Source organism: Haemorhous mexicanus, chromosome 15 (genome assembly GCF_027477595.1).
Source record: "Haemorhous mexicanus isolate bHaeMex1 chromosome 15, bHaeMex1.pri, whole genome shotgun sequence".
In the NCBI taxonomy this organism is placed as follows: domain Eukaryota; kingdom Metazoa; phylum Chordata; class Aves; order Passeriformes; family Fringillidae; genus Haemorhous; species Haemorhous mexicanus.
In genome coordinates, this window is record NC_082355.1 from 16,221,430 (window position 1) to 16,239,673 (window position 18,244).

Consider the following 18,244-nt stretch of genomic DNA (forward strand, 5'->3'; position numbering starts at 1 on the left):
TGAAATCAATTCTTATGGCAGGCCTTAGAATTTGAGGTTTCAACCATCAGGACTGACTTTGATTTTCTCCTGGACTGGAGTCAGTGTAATGATTTGCAGTTTGTTTTTTTCTGCAAGGTATGGAAAGTAATATTGCTTGAAGTTCAGGTCCACTGACTGTGGGCTTCGCATTTCCTTTTCACTTTTAATAAAGGTTCTGAGTCAGAACTGAACGTTGACATTAAAAAGCATCATCGAATTCACACTTTTGAATGGGATGCACAGACAGGGTGGGGAAAAGGAAGCATTTAGAATTTTGGTGTAAACTTATAGAATGGGTTTGAAAAAGGTGAAAGCAGTGGTTAAAAGAGAGAATTCCGTTCTGTGTCTCTGCATTCTGGTTGTAAACTCGAGTCAAGAGTTCAATTCTTAGACTGCAAGAGCAAAATTTCTTATTTGTTCTGACATACATAATTGTTTCCTCCTCTGTTTTCATGCCACCTCCATGAACAAGATGGAAAGGTCTATGGCACTACATAATACCGGCTTAAATGTTTCCTGCAGCTACAAAAGAACCTTTTAGGTATGGCACGACTGTTGTTGCTATATTCATTAGGTTTTCTCCTCAACATAAAACAAGAGCTTCTGCTCTTGTAGATTGCAATCAAAGAGAGCCCCCGGGGCCGGTGCAGCCGCCGAGCCGCGCCAAAGCCGGGCCCCCTTGAGCGCGTCCGTCCGGCGGCTGCAGTGGCGCGGCGGCGCCTCCGGGTGTCGCTGTTGGCCGCCGCCGAGCGGCGCTGGAGCCGCCGCCGCCGCCGCCGCAGCGTCCTGCCCCCGCAGGCTGCTCGCTCGCCCGGCGCCGGCCACAGCGGCAGCGGCACCGCCAACAGCAGCAGCTGCAAGAGGCGGCGAGAGACGGCCCGAGCGGTCTGGCAGCGCTGCGGCGGCCCCTGCGCTTTGTGCCGTGAGCGGCTGGAAGGGAGGCAGGGCAGCGGCAGGAGGCAGGAGCGCGGCGAGCGCAGCCGGCAGAGAATGGCGGTGAGGCGGCGGCAGAGGCGCGGGCCGGGCGGCGGGCGAGCGCTGCTGGCCGCGCTGCTGCTGCTGCTGCTGGGCGTGTGGGGCCGGGCGGCGGCCGAGCGAGTCCGCTACGCCATCCCCGAGGAGCTGGGCAGAGGCTCGCTGGTGGGGCCGCTGGCGCGGGACCTGGGGCTCAGCGCGGACGAGCTGCCGGCGCGCAAGCTGCGGCTGAGCGAGGAGAAGCAATACTTCACGGTGAATGAGGAGAACGGGAACCTGTACGTGAACGAAAGGCTGGACCGGGAGGAGATGTGCGGCCAGTCGGCGACCTGCTCCATCAGCTTCGAGGCGCTGGTGCACAACCCGCTGAACATTTTCCACGTCGAAGTGGCGATCGAGGACGTGAATGACAATTCTCCGGTTTTCAGGAAGGCTGCTCTTGACCTCGAGATCGGTGAATGGATTCCTCCCGGGACTGGTTTTCCACTGGAGGTGGCTCATGATGCAGACGTGGGCAGCAACTCCTTGCTGACTTACCAATTAACCAGCAACCCATCCTTCTCTCTCGCCATGAAGGAGAGCTCGGACGGAAGCAAGCCGGAAATAATTCTGGAGAGAGCGTTGGACCGAGAGAAGCAGAGCTCTTTTGAGCTGGTGTTGACGGCGGTTGATGCTGGGGATCCCGTGAGGTCCGGGACTGTCCAGATTCGGATCAACGTGACAGACGCCAATGACAACAGACCCGTATTCTCACAGGACCGGTACCGCGTGAGCCTGCGAGAGGACTTGCCACCAGGTTCAGCCGTACTGAACCTGTCAGCCTCGGACGCCGACGCTGGCACCAACGCCCGCATCACCTACAGCTTCGGCGAAATGCCGCACAAGGCACTTCAGAAGTTCGTGCTCCATCCAGAGAGTGGGTCAGTCACGCTGCAGGAAGCACTGGACTTTGAGGAGACGAGCACATATAGCTTGGCTGTAGAGGCGAAGGATGGCGGTGGTTTGGTGGCACACTCCAAGGTGGAGGTAGAAGTGCTGGACGTGAACGACAACCCACCTGAGATCACCATTCTGTCGCTGTCGAGCCCGGTGCCTGAAGACGCGCCGGTCGGCACCGTGGTGGCCCTGCTGAAAGTGCGAGACAGAGACTCAGGCGAGAACGGTAAGGTGTCGTGCGAACTGTCGGGAGAGGCGCCGCTGTCGATTGTGGCGTCCTCGGGCGGCTCGTACAAGGTGGTGACGGCGAGCGCGCTGGACCGCGAGCAGGCGTCGGAGCACCGCGTGACGGTGGTGGCCCGGGACCGGGGCAGGCCGTCGCTGTGGAGCAGCACGGAGCTGGTGCTGGAGGTGTCGGACGTGAACGACAACGCGCCGGAGTTCGAGGAGGCGGCGTACAGCGCGTACGTGGCGGAGAACAACGCGGCGGGCGCGCTGGTGCTGCGCGTGCAGGCGCGGGACGCGGACGCGGGCGCCAACGGGCGCGTGAGCTACTGGCTGGCGGGCGGCAGCGCGGGCGCGGCGGGCGCGGCGCCGCTGGTGTCGGTGGAGGCGCGGAGCGGCGCGCTGTACGCGCAGCGCTCCTTGGACTACGAGCAGTGCCGCGAGTTCACGGTGGCCGTGCGGGCGCAGGACGGCGGCTCGCCGGCGCGCAGCTCCACGGCCACGGTGCGCGTCTTCGTGCTGGACCGCAACGACAACGCGCCCAGGGTGCTCTGGCCCGCGGCGGCGGCGGCGGCGGCGGCGGGAGAGGCTCCGGGAGGGGCGGCGGCGACGCCTTTCGAGGTGGTTCCGCGCTCGGCCGAGGCCGGCTACCTGGTGGCCAAGGTGGTGGCGGTGGACGCGGACGCGGGGCGCAACGCGTGGCTGTCGTACGAGCTGGTGCAGGCGTCGGAGCCGGCGCTGTTCCGCGTGGGGCTGCACAGCGGCGAGGTGCGCACGGCGCGCGCCGTGGGCGAGCGGGACGCGGCCAAGCAGCGTGTGGTGGCCGTGGTGAAGGACCACGGGCAGCCGGCGCTGTCGGCCACGGCCACGCTGCACGTGGTGCTGGCCGAGAGCTTGCAGGAGGCGCTGCCGGAGCTGAGCGAGCGGCCGGCGGGCGCTGAGGCGGCCGAGGCGGCGGCCGAGCTGCAGTTCTACCTGGTGCTGGCGCTGGCGCTGCTCTCGGCGCTCTTGGTGCTGAGCGTGGCGCTGGCCGTGCTGGCGCGGCTGCGCCGGGCCGGGCCGCCCGCCGTGCTGCGCTGCCTGGGCGCGCAGCGCTTCTCGCTGGCCGGCGCCGCCTTCCCGGCCGACTTCTGCGAGGGCACCTTGCCCTACTCCTACAACCTGTGCGTGGCGGCGCCGGCCCGCGCCGTGCCCGAGGCCGCGTGGCCGCCGCCGCCGCCGGTGCCCATCCTGTCGGCGGAGGAGCTTCTGGGCGGGGATTCCTGCGGGAAGCCGAGCCCGAACAACGACCTCGTCGTGGGAGAGGCGCCCGCCAATCCCGACGCACCGCAGGTCTGTAAAGCCTGAGTTTCCTCCTTTTTTAAATGTTGCCGAAACGTCACCTTTGTTTCTCGCGTGTTCTCTGCGTGGTGTCAGTGGGGATTTCTCATCTGTATTCCCCCTTAGCGGCGGAAGTTTTTCATTTTTCCTCGGTAACAGCTTCACATGACGGGCTCTGACTTTAGCTCTTCTTTCAGCTAGTAGTAGAAGCGTTTCTCCTTGTTACCTGGAGTCGTGTTTATGTGAGTTGCACAGTCCTGTCTCCGCGACGGACTGAATGAAGGAATGGGCCGTCCCCTGTTCCTGTAGCACAGGAAGCTCTTGTTTCTTCCTTGGTCACTGGTTCAGCTTCAGGCGCGAGGTTTTGTCTTCAGCACTCGAGCTCTATAAATTTGAATGTGTTAGCAACATTGAAAGCAGTTCCCTATTCTGTGGAAGAAGAATGGCTGATTCTGCATTATGGAGTCGAGGGGAGAAAAAGCCAACCAAGGAAGCGCTGACATCTGGTGTTGGAGCTATTTCCTTCCTGATTTGTTCAGTAAGGGTGTACTTGGAACTCGTATATAGCTTTACCAAGGCCCGTTCTTTAGGTTTTTTTTTTTTAATTTTATTTTGTCCTTGTAAGTTTAGGAAGGAAACGAATGTAGGAAGTTCCTTTCAGTCTTTTTTCTGAGTGAAATAAGAGATTGTCGGGCGTTTCGGGGGTGGGGGGGATTTCAGTAGTGGGACTAGATGGCTTCGTTTATTCGCCCTGGCTTGCAGTTCACTCTGTTGTACTCTTCATGGTCTCTTTTTCGTACACTGGTGAGAGTGCCAAAAGATTTCTTTTTCACAGATTTTTATTTTTCTATCGTCTTTGGGCCAAGATGTTAGGGGTTTTAGTAGAATTCTGGTATATTGAGAACAGCACATTTTTGCAATTCTCTTTACTGGGATAAACATCTGAGATATGAAGGGGTGTCATATCAGAGAGATTGGCCAGAGGTAGGTTTAGGCACTTGAATCAAGCCCATTTGCACATTGACTAGTGGTCAGCTCATTTTCAAGAGTTGTATTTTTGTTCTACGGTTCTATCATTCCTTTCTTGAATACATATCCAACCAACGTGATTAAGAAATACTTAGGAGATTAGTTTACTAACGAACTATGGTGCTTTAAACATTCATTTCAGAAAAAAAGGAAATCTAGATTGACTTGGTTAAATCTAAATCTGCATAAACTAAGGAAACAGTAGGCATATCTTAGGAAAGGATGTCATTTATAGTCCTGAACCTTTACTTTGAAAGTTTCAACTGCATCTTTATTTGTACCTATAATTGAATCCTGTAACAATTAGCTCGCTGACTTCAAGGAGCATGCAATTGCTTTTGTCCCTCTTGTGGTAATGAACCTGATACCTCTCTTTCTTCGGGGTGCAGTATCTTCCTGATTTCTATCTGAGAGCCTGTTGTTGAAGAAGCTTTTGAACAAAAAGGATAAGAGGACCAATAAGCTGCTGCGTAAAATACGAAAACTGTGTTTTAAATTACACTTAATGACATTAGTAAGTGCTGAGTTTCCCGTGCGGTTAAAGAACCCCCCCTACGGAATGCCCGTGCCTTCCTTCCGATGGCGATAGCCTGGAGGATGAAAGCAGAGATGGGCTGGAGAAATGCGGAGGCAGGAGATCGGCTCTGGACGAAAAGCGACATCCCCGTGGTGACCGTGCCCTTTATGGAGCAAGGCATGGCGGGCAGCGCTGGGCAGCGCTCGGTGCCTGCAGTGCCGGGAGGAGGCTGCGGGCGCCGCTGTTGACCGAGAGGAGCGAGAGGAAGCTCGGAGCGCCACCGGCAGCCCCGCCCGCTGCGGATCGGCTCACTCGGTTGCTCGCTCCCTGTCAGAACCTGCGGCCAGCGATCGTCCCCGCGGTGCTGATCCATTCTGGAACCAGGCGGAGGCACCAAGAGCTGTGCACGGTGCCGAAGCTGAGTGCATTGAGTGGCAGGGTGATTGGATCGGCGGTGCTGCGGTGCCGGCGGTTCTGCGGTGGAGATGTGCGCGGCGGGGAGGCGCTGGGGCCGGCGGCAGCGAGTTCTGCTCTGGGCCGTCCTGCTGGCGGCGTGGGAGGCGGCGTGGGGGCAGCTGCGCTACTCAGTGCCCGAGGAGATGCCCAAGGGCTCGTTCGTGGGCGACGTGGCCAAGGACCTGGGGCTGCAGCTGCCGGAGATCCGAGATCGCGGCGTTCATATCTTGGAAAAAGGTAGGACGCAATATTTCGCTCTGCACGGGAAGACGGGACATTTAGTGACAGCAGAGAGGATCGACAGAGAGCAGCTGTGCGAGAGTGTGCAGCAATGCGTGCTGCGCTGTGAGCTGATAGCGGAGGGGGAAATGCAGGTTTACGGAATCGAAGTGGAAATCACGGACATTAATGACAACCCTCCCAGCTTTCGAGAGGCTGAAAAAGAACTGAGAATGAGCGAGACGACCGCTCCAGGATCGCGGTTTCCCCTGGCCGAGGCTCACGATCCTGACTCGGGCAGGAATTCCCTGCAGAGCTACGAGCTGAGCGGTGACGAGCACTTCTCGCTGGCCGTGCAGGCGGGCCCCGGCGGCGATCAGCGTCCCGAGCTGGTGCTGGCGAAGGCGCTGGACCGGGAGGAGGCGGCGTTTCACGAGCTGGTGCTGAGGGCGAGCGACGGCGGTGATCCGGCACGGACGGGCACGGCTCGGATCCGCGTGACCGTGGTGGACGCGAACGACAACGCGCCCGTGTTCAGCCAGGCGGAGTACACGGTGCGTGTGCCCGAGGACGTGCCCGTGGGCTCCGTCCTCGTCAATGTCACGGCCAGTGACGCCGACGAGGGGCCGAACGGACTCATGAAATATTCGATTCAGAAAATCAAAGAGAAAGCCTCGCAGATTTTCCGACTGGACGGCGACACGGGAGCAATCACCCTGTTACGGAGCCTGGATTTCGAAGAAGGCAATTCCTACGAACTGGAGGTGCAGGCACATGACGGGGGAGGTCTTTCCGACACGGCGAAAGTTGTAGTTACCGTAACAGATGTGAACGACAACGCCCCGGAACTCACAGTGTCGTCTGCGCTTAGTGAGATCTCTGAGGATGCCCCGTCCGGGACGGTGGTCGCCCTGCTCCACGTGCAGGACAGGGACTCCGGAGAGAAAGGCGAGGTTCGCTGCTCGCTCGATGGGGGCGTCCCTTTCCGGCTGGAGAAATCCTTTGGAGACTACTACCGTGTGGTGACAGCGAGAGAGCTGGACCGGGAGCAGGTGTCGGAGTACAACGTGACGGTGCGGGCGGCCGACGGCGGGTCGCCGTCGCTGCAGAGCAGCGCGGTGCTGGCGCTGCGGGTGCTGGACGTGAACGACAACGCGCCGGTGTTCGCGGAGGAGCGCTACAGCGCGCGTCTGGCGGAGAACAACGCGGCGGGCGCGCTGGTGCTGACGGTGCGCGCCACGGACGCGGACTGGGGGCAGAACGCGCGCGTGCGCTACCGGCTGGCGGAGGGGCGGGTGCGGGGCGCGCCGCTGTCGTCGTACGTGTCGGTGCAGGCGGAGACGGGCGCGCTGTACGCGCTGCGCTCCTTGGACTACGAGCAGCTGCGCGAGCTGCAGCTGTGGGTGCGGGCGGAGGACGGCGGCGCGCCGGCGCTGAGCAGCAACGTGTCGGTGCGGCTGCAGATCGTGGACGAGAACGACAACGCGCCGCAGGTGCTGTACCCGCCGCCGGCCGCAGCGGCCGCGGGCTCGGGCTCGGGCTCGGTGGCGGCGTGGTCGGGCGTGGAGCTGGCGCCGCGGCGGTCGGAGGCGGGCGCGCTGGTGGCCAAGGTGGTGGCGGTGGACGCGGACGCGGGGCAGAACGCGTGGCTGTCCTACGAGCTGGCCAAGGCCACGGAGCCGGGGCTGTTCCGCGTGGGGCTGCACAGCGGCGAGGTGCGCACGGCGCGCTCGCCGCTGGCCCGCGACGCGGCGCGCCACAGCCTGGTGGTGCTGGTGCGGGACCACGGGCGGCCGGCGCTGTCGGCCACGGCCACGCTGAGCGTGGTGCTGGCCGAGAGCGTGGCCGAGCTGCTGGCCGAGCTGGGCAGCGCGGCCGACGAGGCGGCGGCGCCGGCCGAGCCGGCCGCCGGCCTGACGCGCTGGCTCGTGCTGGCCGTGGCCGCCGTGTCGTGCCTCTTCGTGGCCTTCCTGCTGCTGCTGCTGGCGCTGCGCCTGCGCCGCTGGCACCGCCGGCAGCTGCTGCCGCCCGACAGCGGCGCCCTGCGCGGCGTGCCCGTCTCGCACTTCGTGGGCATCGACGGCGTGCGCGCCTTCCTGCAGTCCTACTCGCACGACGTGTCGCTCACGGCCGACTCGCGCAAGAGCCAGCTGCGCTTCTCGGCCGCCAGCTCCTGCGACACCCTCCCGGCCCGGCCGCTGCCCGACGAGCCCGCGCCGCTGCTCGGGGGCGAGGACCCTGCCGGAGCCCTCCCCGTGGACCCCGCCCCTCCCTCGGTGAGTTCCTCTGCGCAGATTTTCTCAAAAACTCTTTTTCCTAATGCTGCCCTGCGCTTTCCCTGCCGTATTCTCTATCTTTCATCGGAGACTTTGTGTAACAACATGGTAAAGTTTCCTTCGATGAAGATCCTAAGGCTGGAGCACATTGCTATCACTATGTGAGCATGGGGTGGCTCCTCAGCCTTCCAGTTCGTGAAGAAGGGATGAGGGAAAAGGCTGCTGCTGGCAGGTGTTGGTTAGGTCGGAGGTTTGGATATTAATCATGTTCCAGGTATTGGTCCCCTATATCGTCTTTGCTGTATAGAATCCATGTTCCTGATAGCATTATCTCTCCTGAAGGGATGGATCCCATTACTTAGAAATACAACTTTTTATCAGGGTCATGTGTCTTCCCAAGAGCACGTGTGCTTGAATAGGTAGAATGTGTCTTGAACAAAATGTTGATGGCTTTGTGTGGAGCCCCACTGCAGGTTGTTTTCGGCCTTTATCGTTCTCCATGATACATAGTGGAGGTCAGGAGAAAAAGTGTTTGCATCATCCATTCTTCGTTCTTTGTCGCCAAGAGAGGATTGGACCAGGCAACTATTGGTCCTTGATGGTGTCTGTCTGTCTGTTATGAAGGATCCTCCCAAAGTTGTGTCTCTTTGAAAAGCCTGTGGGTGGCTCCATGTGGAGGAGGAAATGCAGGAGGAAATGGCAGAACTACTTTGGTTTGTACTTGTTTTTTAAGGTAGAGATTTGTCAAATGGAGCTGGATGAGCCATGGTTAGAAAGTATTTATTGTGGCAAGAGAATTTCCTGGATGGGAAGAAGAGATTCAAGGTGCAGTGGGAGATAGAAGGTGGGCATAATTCCATGTGAGCAGATGTTCACTGAGTCAGTGTCTCTTGGAAGACTGCTCGGCTTCTCCTTTGAGACCTCTGAAGTGTCTCCACAGAACTTCTGTGAGCAGCAAATATACATTCCATAGCACAGAAATGTCCAGAGAGCTGTGTGAAATTGGTGCTGGGAAGAGAAATGGTCTGGGGAACTGGGCCTCCACTGTCACGTTTTTATGCTAGATGGGTGAAAGGACACCATGGATGGTGTGAAGGGTTGCAAATCTGGGTGCTGTGAGCTGTGTGTGAATGTCTGCTGAAAGACTCAAGGGAATGTTTTCCTCCATTCCCTGTCCACTTCTTATGTCTAGGATGAAGAAATGTGGTGTTCTTCCCCAAGTAATTGTCTAGAAGATCTGTATTCCAGCTGCATGGAGAACTCTGGAAGAGTCTTAGTATGTGTTTTCATGTCATCATAATGGTGTCACTTCAAAGCTAAATTTTGTACTTATGCAAGATGGCATGTGAGAATTGCAAGCTGTGTATTCAGTGCCTTTAAACAATGTCTTCAATCATGTACTCTGAGTTATATAACACAGAAAAGAGTTGTGAGCTCTTCATTCTGCAATTCTGTGTTAAGTTTCTGTCTGATTCTTCTGATGATCTGAAAATGGTTCTTTCATGGTTATAGGTGCAAAGAGGAAGACTTCCAAAGACAAGTTTCTTTAAAATGTCTCTGTAATCAATGCTGTTTCTTGTCTCATGGCTAGGTTGAGAAGTCAAATATTATCAAAAGGAAGGAGATACTGAGCATGGTTGATTGTAAGGCTTCTGAGCAACTTTCCTTGTGGTGGAGTCGCTCAAAATTCTGAAGACCTGTGCTAACCAAGTGATCTGTGAATGGTTTGGAGGGAGTGTTGGGGGTGTGGTGTGTGAGGAGGCCCTGCTGGAGACATGACATGTGTTTCGTTGATCCCCAGGACTATTGCTGGCCTTCTGAAAATGAGTCAGGAGAAGTCTTATGATTTTCAGTTGTGTGGTTTGGGCTGAAATGGCCTAGTTTGGGTTCCATATTCCTTTGCATCTAGAGGGGAAGTCACACATGCTTTGAGGAGTCCATGTGCTGAGGAATGGAGATGTTGCCTTTCAGGTTGTACTTGGATGTGAGGGTCTTTGACAGAGCTGGTTATAATTTGTGGCCTCTGTAACATTTCACACTTTTTCATACAACTGGGAGGAGCAAAATAATGTTAGTTGTGATGCTTGGGCTCTGAGAAGCTGTGGGCATGAGTTTTCTTCTAATGAAGTCTGTTTGCAAAATTTGCTTTAATGCTGTGTTTGGTCAGAGAGAAGAAGTCTGTGTATGCAGGACAGGGCTGGTGCTGGAGTTCACTGTGATACAGTTCAAAATGAATGAATGTCCATTTTCTTGGGTTGTGTATGTACTGTATGTGACCCAATTTGAAATGTGAGGCCATGATTGATACTCTTCTGAGGTTTTACCATTCTTGGCTGGTTGATTTCAGGGTGTTTTTTGATAATTTTTTTAGTTTGGTTTGGGTTGTTTGTTGGTCTGTTTGTTTTTTTGTCAAAGAGTAAAGTTGATCCTCATTGTGCCTGGCAATCCTGCAAACTCCAAAACATATAATTACCCAGTTGGGAGAGTATCTCTCATCCATCCCTGGAAGCTGTACATGCAATCATAGAATCCTAGAAACACAGAATCAGAGAATGGTTTTGTTGCAAAGGACCTTAAAGATCCTCTTGTTCCGGCTGCTCTGCCTTGGGCAGGGACATCTTCCAGCAGAGCAGGTGGCTCAGAGCTCCAGCCAGCCTGACCTTGGATATTTCATTCTAGAAGTACAACTTCATGAATGGATGTTTCTCCAAGGTGTTGGTTTTTTGTGTGGCCAACGTGGAACCAAAATTGTGGTTGGTGTTGATGGTGAAAGTAAAGGCTGTGAATGCAGAGTGAGGAGGGTGAGAGCTCAGTTGTGTGCCAGGGAAATGGGGGACTGAGTGTGGGTTTGGCAGAGAAATGGTTTGATTTCATGCTTGGTGCCAAAGGCAGTGCCATTGCTGTTCTGCTCCTGGTGTCTCTGTCATGAAAGACAACGACAGTCCTCCAACAATAACACTTTTCACAGCAATTGTTCATGTAGAACATTAATTCTTGGCTAAAACTGCCAGATAATCCTGTGTGCAACATGCATTATCCATAATTACACTTTCATTTAGGGCTTTGTTTCCAGGCATGTTGCAACTCATTTTCACAATTCTGGTCAGTACTTTGAAATATGAAACAGTGACTGTTGTTTTCAGCCAATCCTTACTTCAGTCATCTAGGAGAAAATTGTGTGTGGAGGGGACAGGATGAGTAGGTAGCAGAAGCAATAAAGGAATCTGTTGTAATTTATCAGAAGATTTACCTGGAGAAAGAGGCCGAGGAGAAGCTGTTTGAAATGATGTTTTTATAACTGTGCAAGGTGAGCAAGTTATGCATTAGAAAAAATTGCTGAGGAGAGGAGTAATTCTTCAAATGATCCCGCTCTGCTATTTTTCGATGTTAGTCCTCAGGACTACATAATTGCAACTTCTCAGTGACTTCTCCATGCTCTCAGGTATGAATTTTAAGGTCTGCAATAAAGGCCTTGAAGACTTCACAGTGAGCATCTCTGTCTCGTTGTTTCCTTCTAATGTTTCCTTTCCTTATCTGATTCATGTTATAGGGTTTTCTGTGGGTTTTTTGCTTTGTTTGGTTTTCTCTTTATTTACTCAGTGTGTGGGTATACTGACAATTATCAACAATCCATCCTTTTAGAGCAATGTGTGGTGTGTAATGTCCCCTACTCTTGTTGCACTGGGAGTGGAAATCAAGAGATAGGAGAGTGACTTTGTGTTCTGTTCCTGTTGGGAGAAATAGATCTAAATATGACTTTAGTAGACTTTGCCTCTCTGTGGAACAGAGCATGTGATAAGGACAGGGAGAAGATTCCCCCTAAGCCAATGGTTTGATGAGGCATTCTCAGTTGGATGACTGCTGATCTTTTAGCATGATTGTTTATCATTTCTGTGCTCTGGAATCCTTCAGTTCCTTATCCTAATGGTGGTGAGCAGACAATTGTACCTCCCTTCTGGGTGTGGCTGCAGTGCATTGTCATCTGATGGTAGATTTGAGCAGTGAGGAGATAGCCACATCCAAAACCTCTCAGTGGCCTGGCGTGGAAGAAAAAGCAGAGAGGGGAGCTCTGAGTGTGAGGCTAGCGAAGAACTCTGTCATTGCCCTGCTTGTCACATGTCACAGATAAGACCAGGCTGTGCCTGCTGGAGTCCAGGGTGATTTGAGTTGCTTCTGTAGAGCAAGGCAGACCTACCAAATGTTATTGCATCTGTCCATTTCCATGTGTTTCTGACTCTTGCATTGTTGTCATGAGCTCAGCCTCAGGGTGCCTGAGCTCATGTGGAAGGTCTCCTCTGTCCCAGCTGCCCAAGTGCAGGTGCAGTTCCCACACACACCTGGGATGTTTACAGCTGTACAGAGGAAGGGTTTCATAAGAACTCCTGGTGGGCTCACCCAGGAACATTTTGTCTGTATGGTAATAATGCAGGATCATCTCTGCTGCAGCTGTCAAAGGGCAGAGTGACCACCCAGCCCAGCCAAGATTCCCACGCACAGATCAGGAACCAGTGGGAGAATGGGGACAGAGTGCCTCCCACCCCAATAAGCCAGAGGAACATGCTGGGCACACACCTGGGGGCTGTCAAATGGCTGAGGAACAGGCTGGAGAGTCACCTCCAAAGAGTTATAGACAGTGGCTCCATGTCCAGGTGGAAATCCGAGCTGTGTGCTGTCTCTACTGGGATCAAAGCTGTTCAGTACCTTCACAGACAATGGGATCAGGCACACCCTCAGTGAATTCACAGCTGACACCGAGCTGAGTTCATTAGTGACAGGTCAAGGGTGATGTTTAGGGATAAGCTGGAGGAGCAGACCTGTGCAAACTTTATGAAGTTCAAGAAGGTCAAGTGCAAGGTCCTGCAGGTCGGTCAGGGCAATTCCCAGTTTAAACGGAGAGTAGGGGATTAAGAGCAGCCTTGCAGAGAAATGCTTTGGGTCACTGCTGGATGCTGAATGGGTCATGAGCTGGTGATGTCCACTTGCTGCCCAGCTTGCATCTAGGGTTGCGTAACTAGTAGGATGACCAGAAAGAAGAGGAAGGAGGTCATCTCCCTCTTCATGACTTCATGGATTGTCAAAGAAATGCAACATCTCTGCCATGAAGAATATGTGGCAAAACTCAGGTCCTAAAGCCTGAGAAAATAAATCTTTGTGTAGAATTTATTGTGTCTCTTCAATTTATAAAGAATATTTAGAAGAAAGTTTGAAAGATATTTTTTAGGTGTAGATTAGACAAAATGTTTTATGATGAGGATGGTGAGGCTCTGGAATGAGTTGCCGAGAAATATCATGGATGTGGCACCATTGCAAGGCTTCAAGGACAGGTTGGATGGGCTTTTCAGTAACCTGGTGTAGTGATGGATGCCCCTGCCCATGACTGATGAGTAGATTAAATTATTTTAAAGGATCCATTCAACATAGAGAATTCTTTAAGTTTATAAAAGACTGATGGTGGCTTTGCATTTTGGTCATTACTTCCTCAAAAAGGTAGATGGAAAAGAAGCAACTATTCGGAATCAGAAACCAGAAACAAATGCTATGCTTAGCATAAAGATAGAAGCATTGCTTTAGACTAAACTACCCCGCAACTTAATTCGACCAAAGACAGGAAAGCAAAATGGAAGATACATGATAGAGTACTTATAAATTTCCCTGGCTATAGACATATATACAGTTTCCTATTTCCTTAGCTGTGCCTTGATATTATTAAGACAAATTTGGTTCCTTTATTTATAGCTTTACCATCAACATTTGTTTCTGTATATATATTGCGACTGAAAAAGAATACATAAAAGTATTTAGCAGCGGACCTAAATTTTAAACGTATTTAAAATCGCGTTTAGGGCCTGACCCTGCCCAAAGCCGGGCCCCCTGGAGCGCGGCCATCCGGCGGCTGCAGTGGCGCGGCGGCGCCTCCGGGTGTCGCTGTTGGCCGCCGCCGAGCGCCGCTGGAGCCGCCGCCGCCGCCGCCGCAGCGTCCTGCCCCCGCAGGCTGCTCGCTCGCCCGGCGCCGGCCACAGCGGCAGCGGCCCCGCCAGCAGCAGCAGGAGCAGCGGCGGCGAGAGGCGGCCCGAGCGGTCTGGCTGCCTTTCAGCGGTGTCTGTTGTGGCCGGCGAGAGCGGCTGGAAGGGAGGCAGGGCAGCGGCAGGAGGCAGGAGCGCGGGGAGCGCAGTCGGCAGAGAATGGCGGTGAGGCGGCGGCAGAGGCGCGGGCCGGGCGGCGGGCGAGCGCTGCTGGCCGCGCTGCTGCTGCTGCTGCTGCTGGGCGTGTGGGGCCGGGCGGCGGCCGAGCGGGTCCGCTACGCCATCCCCGAGGAGCTGGGCAGAGGCTCGCTCGTGGGGCCGCTGGCGCGGGACCTGGGGCTCAGCGCGGACGAGCTGCCGGCGCGCAAGCTGCGGTTGAGCGAGGAGAAGCAATACTTCACGGTGAATGAGGAGAACGGGAACCTGTACGTGAACGAGAGGCTGGACCGGGAGGAGATGTGCGGCGAGTCGGCGACCTGCTCCGTCAGCTTCGAGGCGCTGGTGCACAACCCGCTGAACATTTTCCACGTCCAGGTGAACATTCAGGACGTGAATGACAATGCGCCGCGTTTTCGGCGAGACAAATTTCAGCTGGAGATCAACGAGTTTACTTCTCCCGGTGCCCGTTTTGCCGTGGGCATGGCTGACGACGCGGACGTGGGCAGTAACTCGCTGCAGGGCTATCAGCTGGAAGCCAACAAGTATTTTGAGGTGGAGGTGAAAGATAGCCAGGATGGCACCAAGTTCGCAGAGCTGGTGCTGCGCCACCCGCTGGACCGAGAGAATGAGCCGAGCCTCCAACTGGTGCTGACGGCTCTGGATGGGGCAGATCCGCCCCGGACTGGCACCGCCCAGCTGTGGATCAACGTCACCGACGCCAATGACAACCCACCCGTGTTCGCTCAGGACAGGTACCGCGTCAGCCTGCGCGAAGATGCGCCTCCAGGAATGATTGTGTTGAACGTCTCTGCCTCTGATGCCGATGCCGGCACCAACGCCCGTATCACTTACGGATTCGGGGAAACGCCGGCCAAGGTACTTCAGAAATTCTTTATAGAAGCCGAGACTGGGGCGGTCACACTGAAAGAGACACTGGATTTCGAGGAGACGCGAGGTTACACGTTGTTGGTGGAGGCAAGGGACGGAGGCGGTCTGGTGTCCCACTGCAAGGTGGAGGTAGAGGTGCTGGACGTGAACGACAACCCACCTGAGATCACGCTGCTGTCGTTATCGAACCCAGTGCCCGAGGATTCGTTGGCGGGCACCGTGGTGGCTCTCCTAAACGTGCGGGACAGAGACTCCGGCGAGAACGGTCAGGTGTCGTGCGAGCTGTCTGGAGAGGCGCCGCTGTCGATCGTGGCGTCCTCGGGCGGCTCGTACAAAGTGGTGACGGCGAGCGCGCTGGACCGCGAGCAGGCGTCGGAGCATCGCGTGACGGTGGTGGCCCGGGACCGGGGCAGGCCGTCGCTGTGGAGCAGCACGGAGCTGGTACTGGAGGTGTCAGACGTGAACGACAACGCGCCGGAGTTCGAGGAGGCGGCGTACAGCGCGTACGTGGCGGAGAACAACGCGGCGGGCGCGCTGGTGCTGCGCGTGCAGGCGCGGGACGCGGACGCGGGCGCCAACGGGCGCGTGAGCTACTGGCTGGCGGGCGGCAGCGCGGGCGCGGCGGGCGCGGCGCCGCTGGTGTCGGTGGAGGCGCGGAGCGGCGCGCTGTACGCGCAGCGCTCCTTGGACTACGAGCAGTGCCGCGAGTTCACGGTGGCCGTGCGGGCGCAGGACGGCGGCTCGCCGGCGCGCAGCTCCACGGCCACGGTGCGCGTCTTCGTGCTGGACCGCAACGACAACGCGCCCAGGGTGCTCTGGCCCGCGGCGGCGGCGGCGGGAGAGGCTCCGGCAGGGGCGGCGGCGACGCCTTTCGAGGTGGTTCCGCGCTCGGCCGAGGCCGGCTACCTGGTGGCCAAGGTGGTGGCGGTGGACGCGGACGCGGGGCGCAACGCGTGGCTGTCGTACGAGCTGGTGCAGGCGTCGGAGCCGGCGCTGTTCCGCGTGGGGCTGCACAGCGGCGAGGTGCGCACGGCGCGCGCCGTGGGCGAGCGGGACGCGGCCAAGCAGCGTGTGGTGGCCCTGGTGAAGGACCACGGGCAGCCGGCGCTGTCGGCCACGGCCACGCTGCACGTGGTGCTGGCCGAGAGCTTGCAGGAGGCGCTGCCGGAGCTGAGCGAGCGGCCGGCGGGCGCCGAGGCGGCCGAGGCGGCGGCCGAGCTGCAGTTCTACCTGGTGCTGGCGCTGGCGCTGCTCTCGGCGCTCTTGGTACTGAGCGTGGCGCTGGCCGTGCTGGCGCGGCTGCGCCGGGCCGGGCCGCCCGCCGTGCTGCGCTGCCTGGGCGCGCAGCGCTTCTCGCTGGCCGGCGCCGCCTTCCCGGCCGACTTCTGCGAGGGCACCTTGCCCTACTCCTACAACCTGTGCGTGGCGGCGCCGGCCCGCGCCGTGCCCGAGGCCGCTTGGCCGCCGCCGCCGCCGCCGGTGCCCATCCTGTCGGCGGAGGAGCTTCTGGGCGGGGATGATTCCTGTGACAAACCGAGCCCGAGCGGTGACCTAATCGCGGGAGAGCCGCCCGCCAATCCCGACGCACCGCAGGTCTGTAAACCCTGAGTTTCTTCTGTTTTTGGAAGTTCCTGAAACGTCATCTTTTTTCCCCTTGTATTCTGTGCATGGTGTCAGTTGGTACTCGTCAGCTGTATCCCCACGTACAGGAGGAAGTGGTTTTTTTTCCTCGGTAATAGCTTCAGGTGACAGGCTTTGACTTTAGCTCTCCTTTCGGCTCGTTGTAGCCTTTCTTGATGTTTCTCCATGTTTCCCTGAGTCGAGTTTATATGAGTTGCACAGTCCTTTCTCTGTGACAGACTGAATTAAGGAACGGGCTATCCCCCTGTTTATGGAGAGCAGTAAGCACTTGGCTCGTCCTTGTTTACAGGTTCAGCTTCAGGCACGAGGTTTTGTCTTCAACACTCGAGCTCTTTAAATTCGAATGTGTTAGAAATATTGAAAGCAGATTCGTGTTCTGTAGAAGGAGAATGGCTGGTTCTGAATGATGGAGTCAAGGGAAAAAAAATGAAAGCACCTACATCTGGTGTTGGACATTTATCCTTCCCGATTGATTTGTTCAGAAAGGGCGTGCTTGGAACTCGTTTATATCTTTACCCTAACCCGATCGTAAAACTTTCTTTTGTCCCTCTTCGATTTAAAAAGGAAACGAAAGTGCAATGTTCCATTCGCCATCCTGACTGAAAAAAGGGTATCGCCCGTTTTGGAGCGGGGGATGATGCAGTAGTGGAAATAGATGGCTTCGTTTATGCGTCCTGGCTGGCTCTGTTTTGCTCTTCATGATGTTTATTTCGTACACTGGTGAGAGTGTTGAAAGATTTCTGTTTCGGAGATTTTTATTTTTCTATCCTCTTTTCCCAATAATGTTGGAGGTTTTAGTAGAACTCGCATATACTTAGAAGAGCAAATGTTTGCAATTCTGTTTACTAGGATAAACATCTGAGATAGGAAGGGATCCCATATTAGGGAGACTGGCCCGAGGAGAGTTTAGGCACTTGAATCAAGCCCATTTGCACATTGATTAGTGGTCAACACAGTTTCAAGTGTTGTACTTTTGTTCTACGGTTTCATGATTGTTTTCTTGAACACATATCGCATCAACGTCATTAGGAAATACTTAGATGAGTATTTTACTAACCAACTACGGTCATTTACACATTGATTTTAGGAAAAAATAAAAGGAAGCCTAGAAAATTATGATTAAATGTACGTCTGTTTAAACTAAGGAAATTCTAGGTGTATCTTAGGAAAGATTTTCAAATATTTGAAGTCTTGAAACTTTTTTCCTAAAGTTTTAGCTGCATCTTTATTTTAACCCCCTTGCAAACAATTAGCTCCCTGACTTCAATAAGTATGCAATTGTTCTCGTCCCACATTTGTTAATGAACTTGATAGCTCTGTTACTTCGGGATATGATATCTTCCCGTTTTCTCTCTGAGGGCCTGTTGTTGAAGATGATTTTGAACAAAAAGAATAATCTTAAGAATGAGCTACAGAGCGAAATACGAAAACTGTGTTTTAATTTACATTAGTAAGTGCTGATTTTCTCGTGCGGTAAAAGAACCCCGCCCACGGAATGCCTGTGCCTTCCTCCCGATGGTGATTCCCTGGAGGATGAAGGCAGAGATGGACTGGAGAAA

General features: G+C 55.3%; 1 protein-coding gene across 1 annotated transcript in view; it reads left to right on the plus strand.

Annotated features, from left to right (window-relative positions):
* Positions 1-891: 891 nt before the first annotated feature.
* The window catches only part of LOC132334464 (protocadherin gamma-A5-like), a 78,220-nt gene continuing 60,867 nt past the window's right edge, over positions 892-18,244 (plus strand). The window contains exons 1-3 of the mRNA XM_059860537.1: positions 892-3,489; positions 5,201-5,384; positions 5,468-7,974. Coding sequence (XP_059716520.1) covers positions 1,012-3,489; positions 5,201-5,384; positions 5,468-7,974 — 5,169 coding nt within the window. The 5' untranslated portion in view covers positions 892-1,011. The remainder of the gene's footprint in view (positions 3,490-5,200; positions 5,385-5,467; positions 7,975-18,244) is intronic.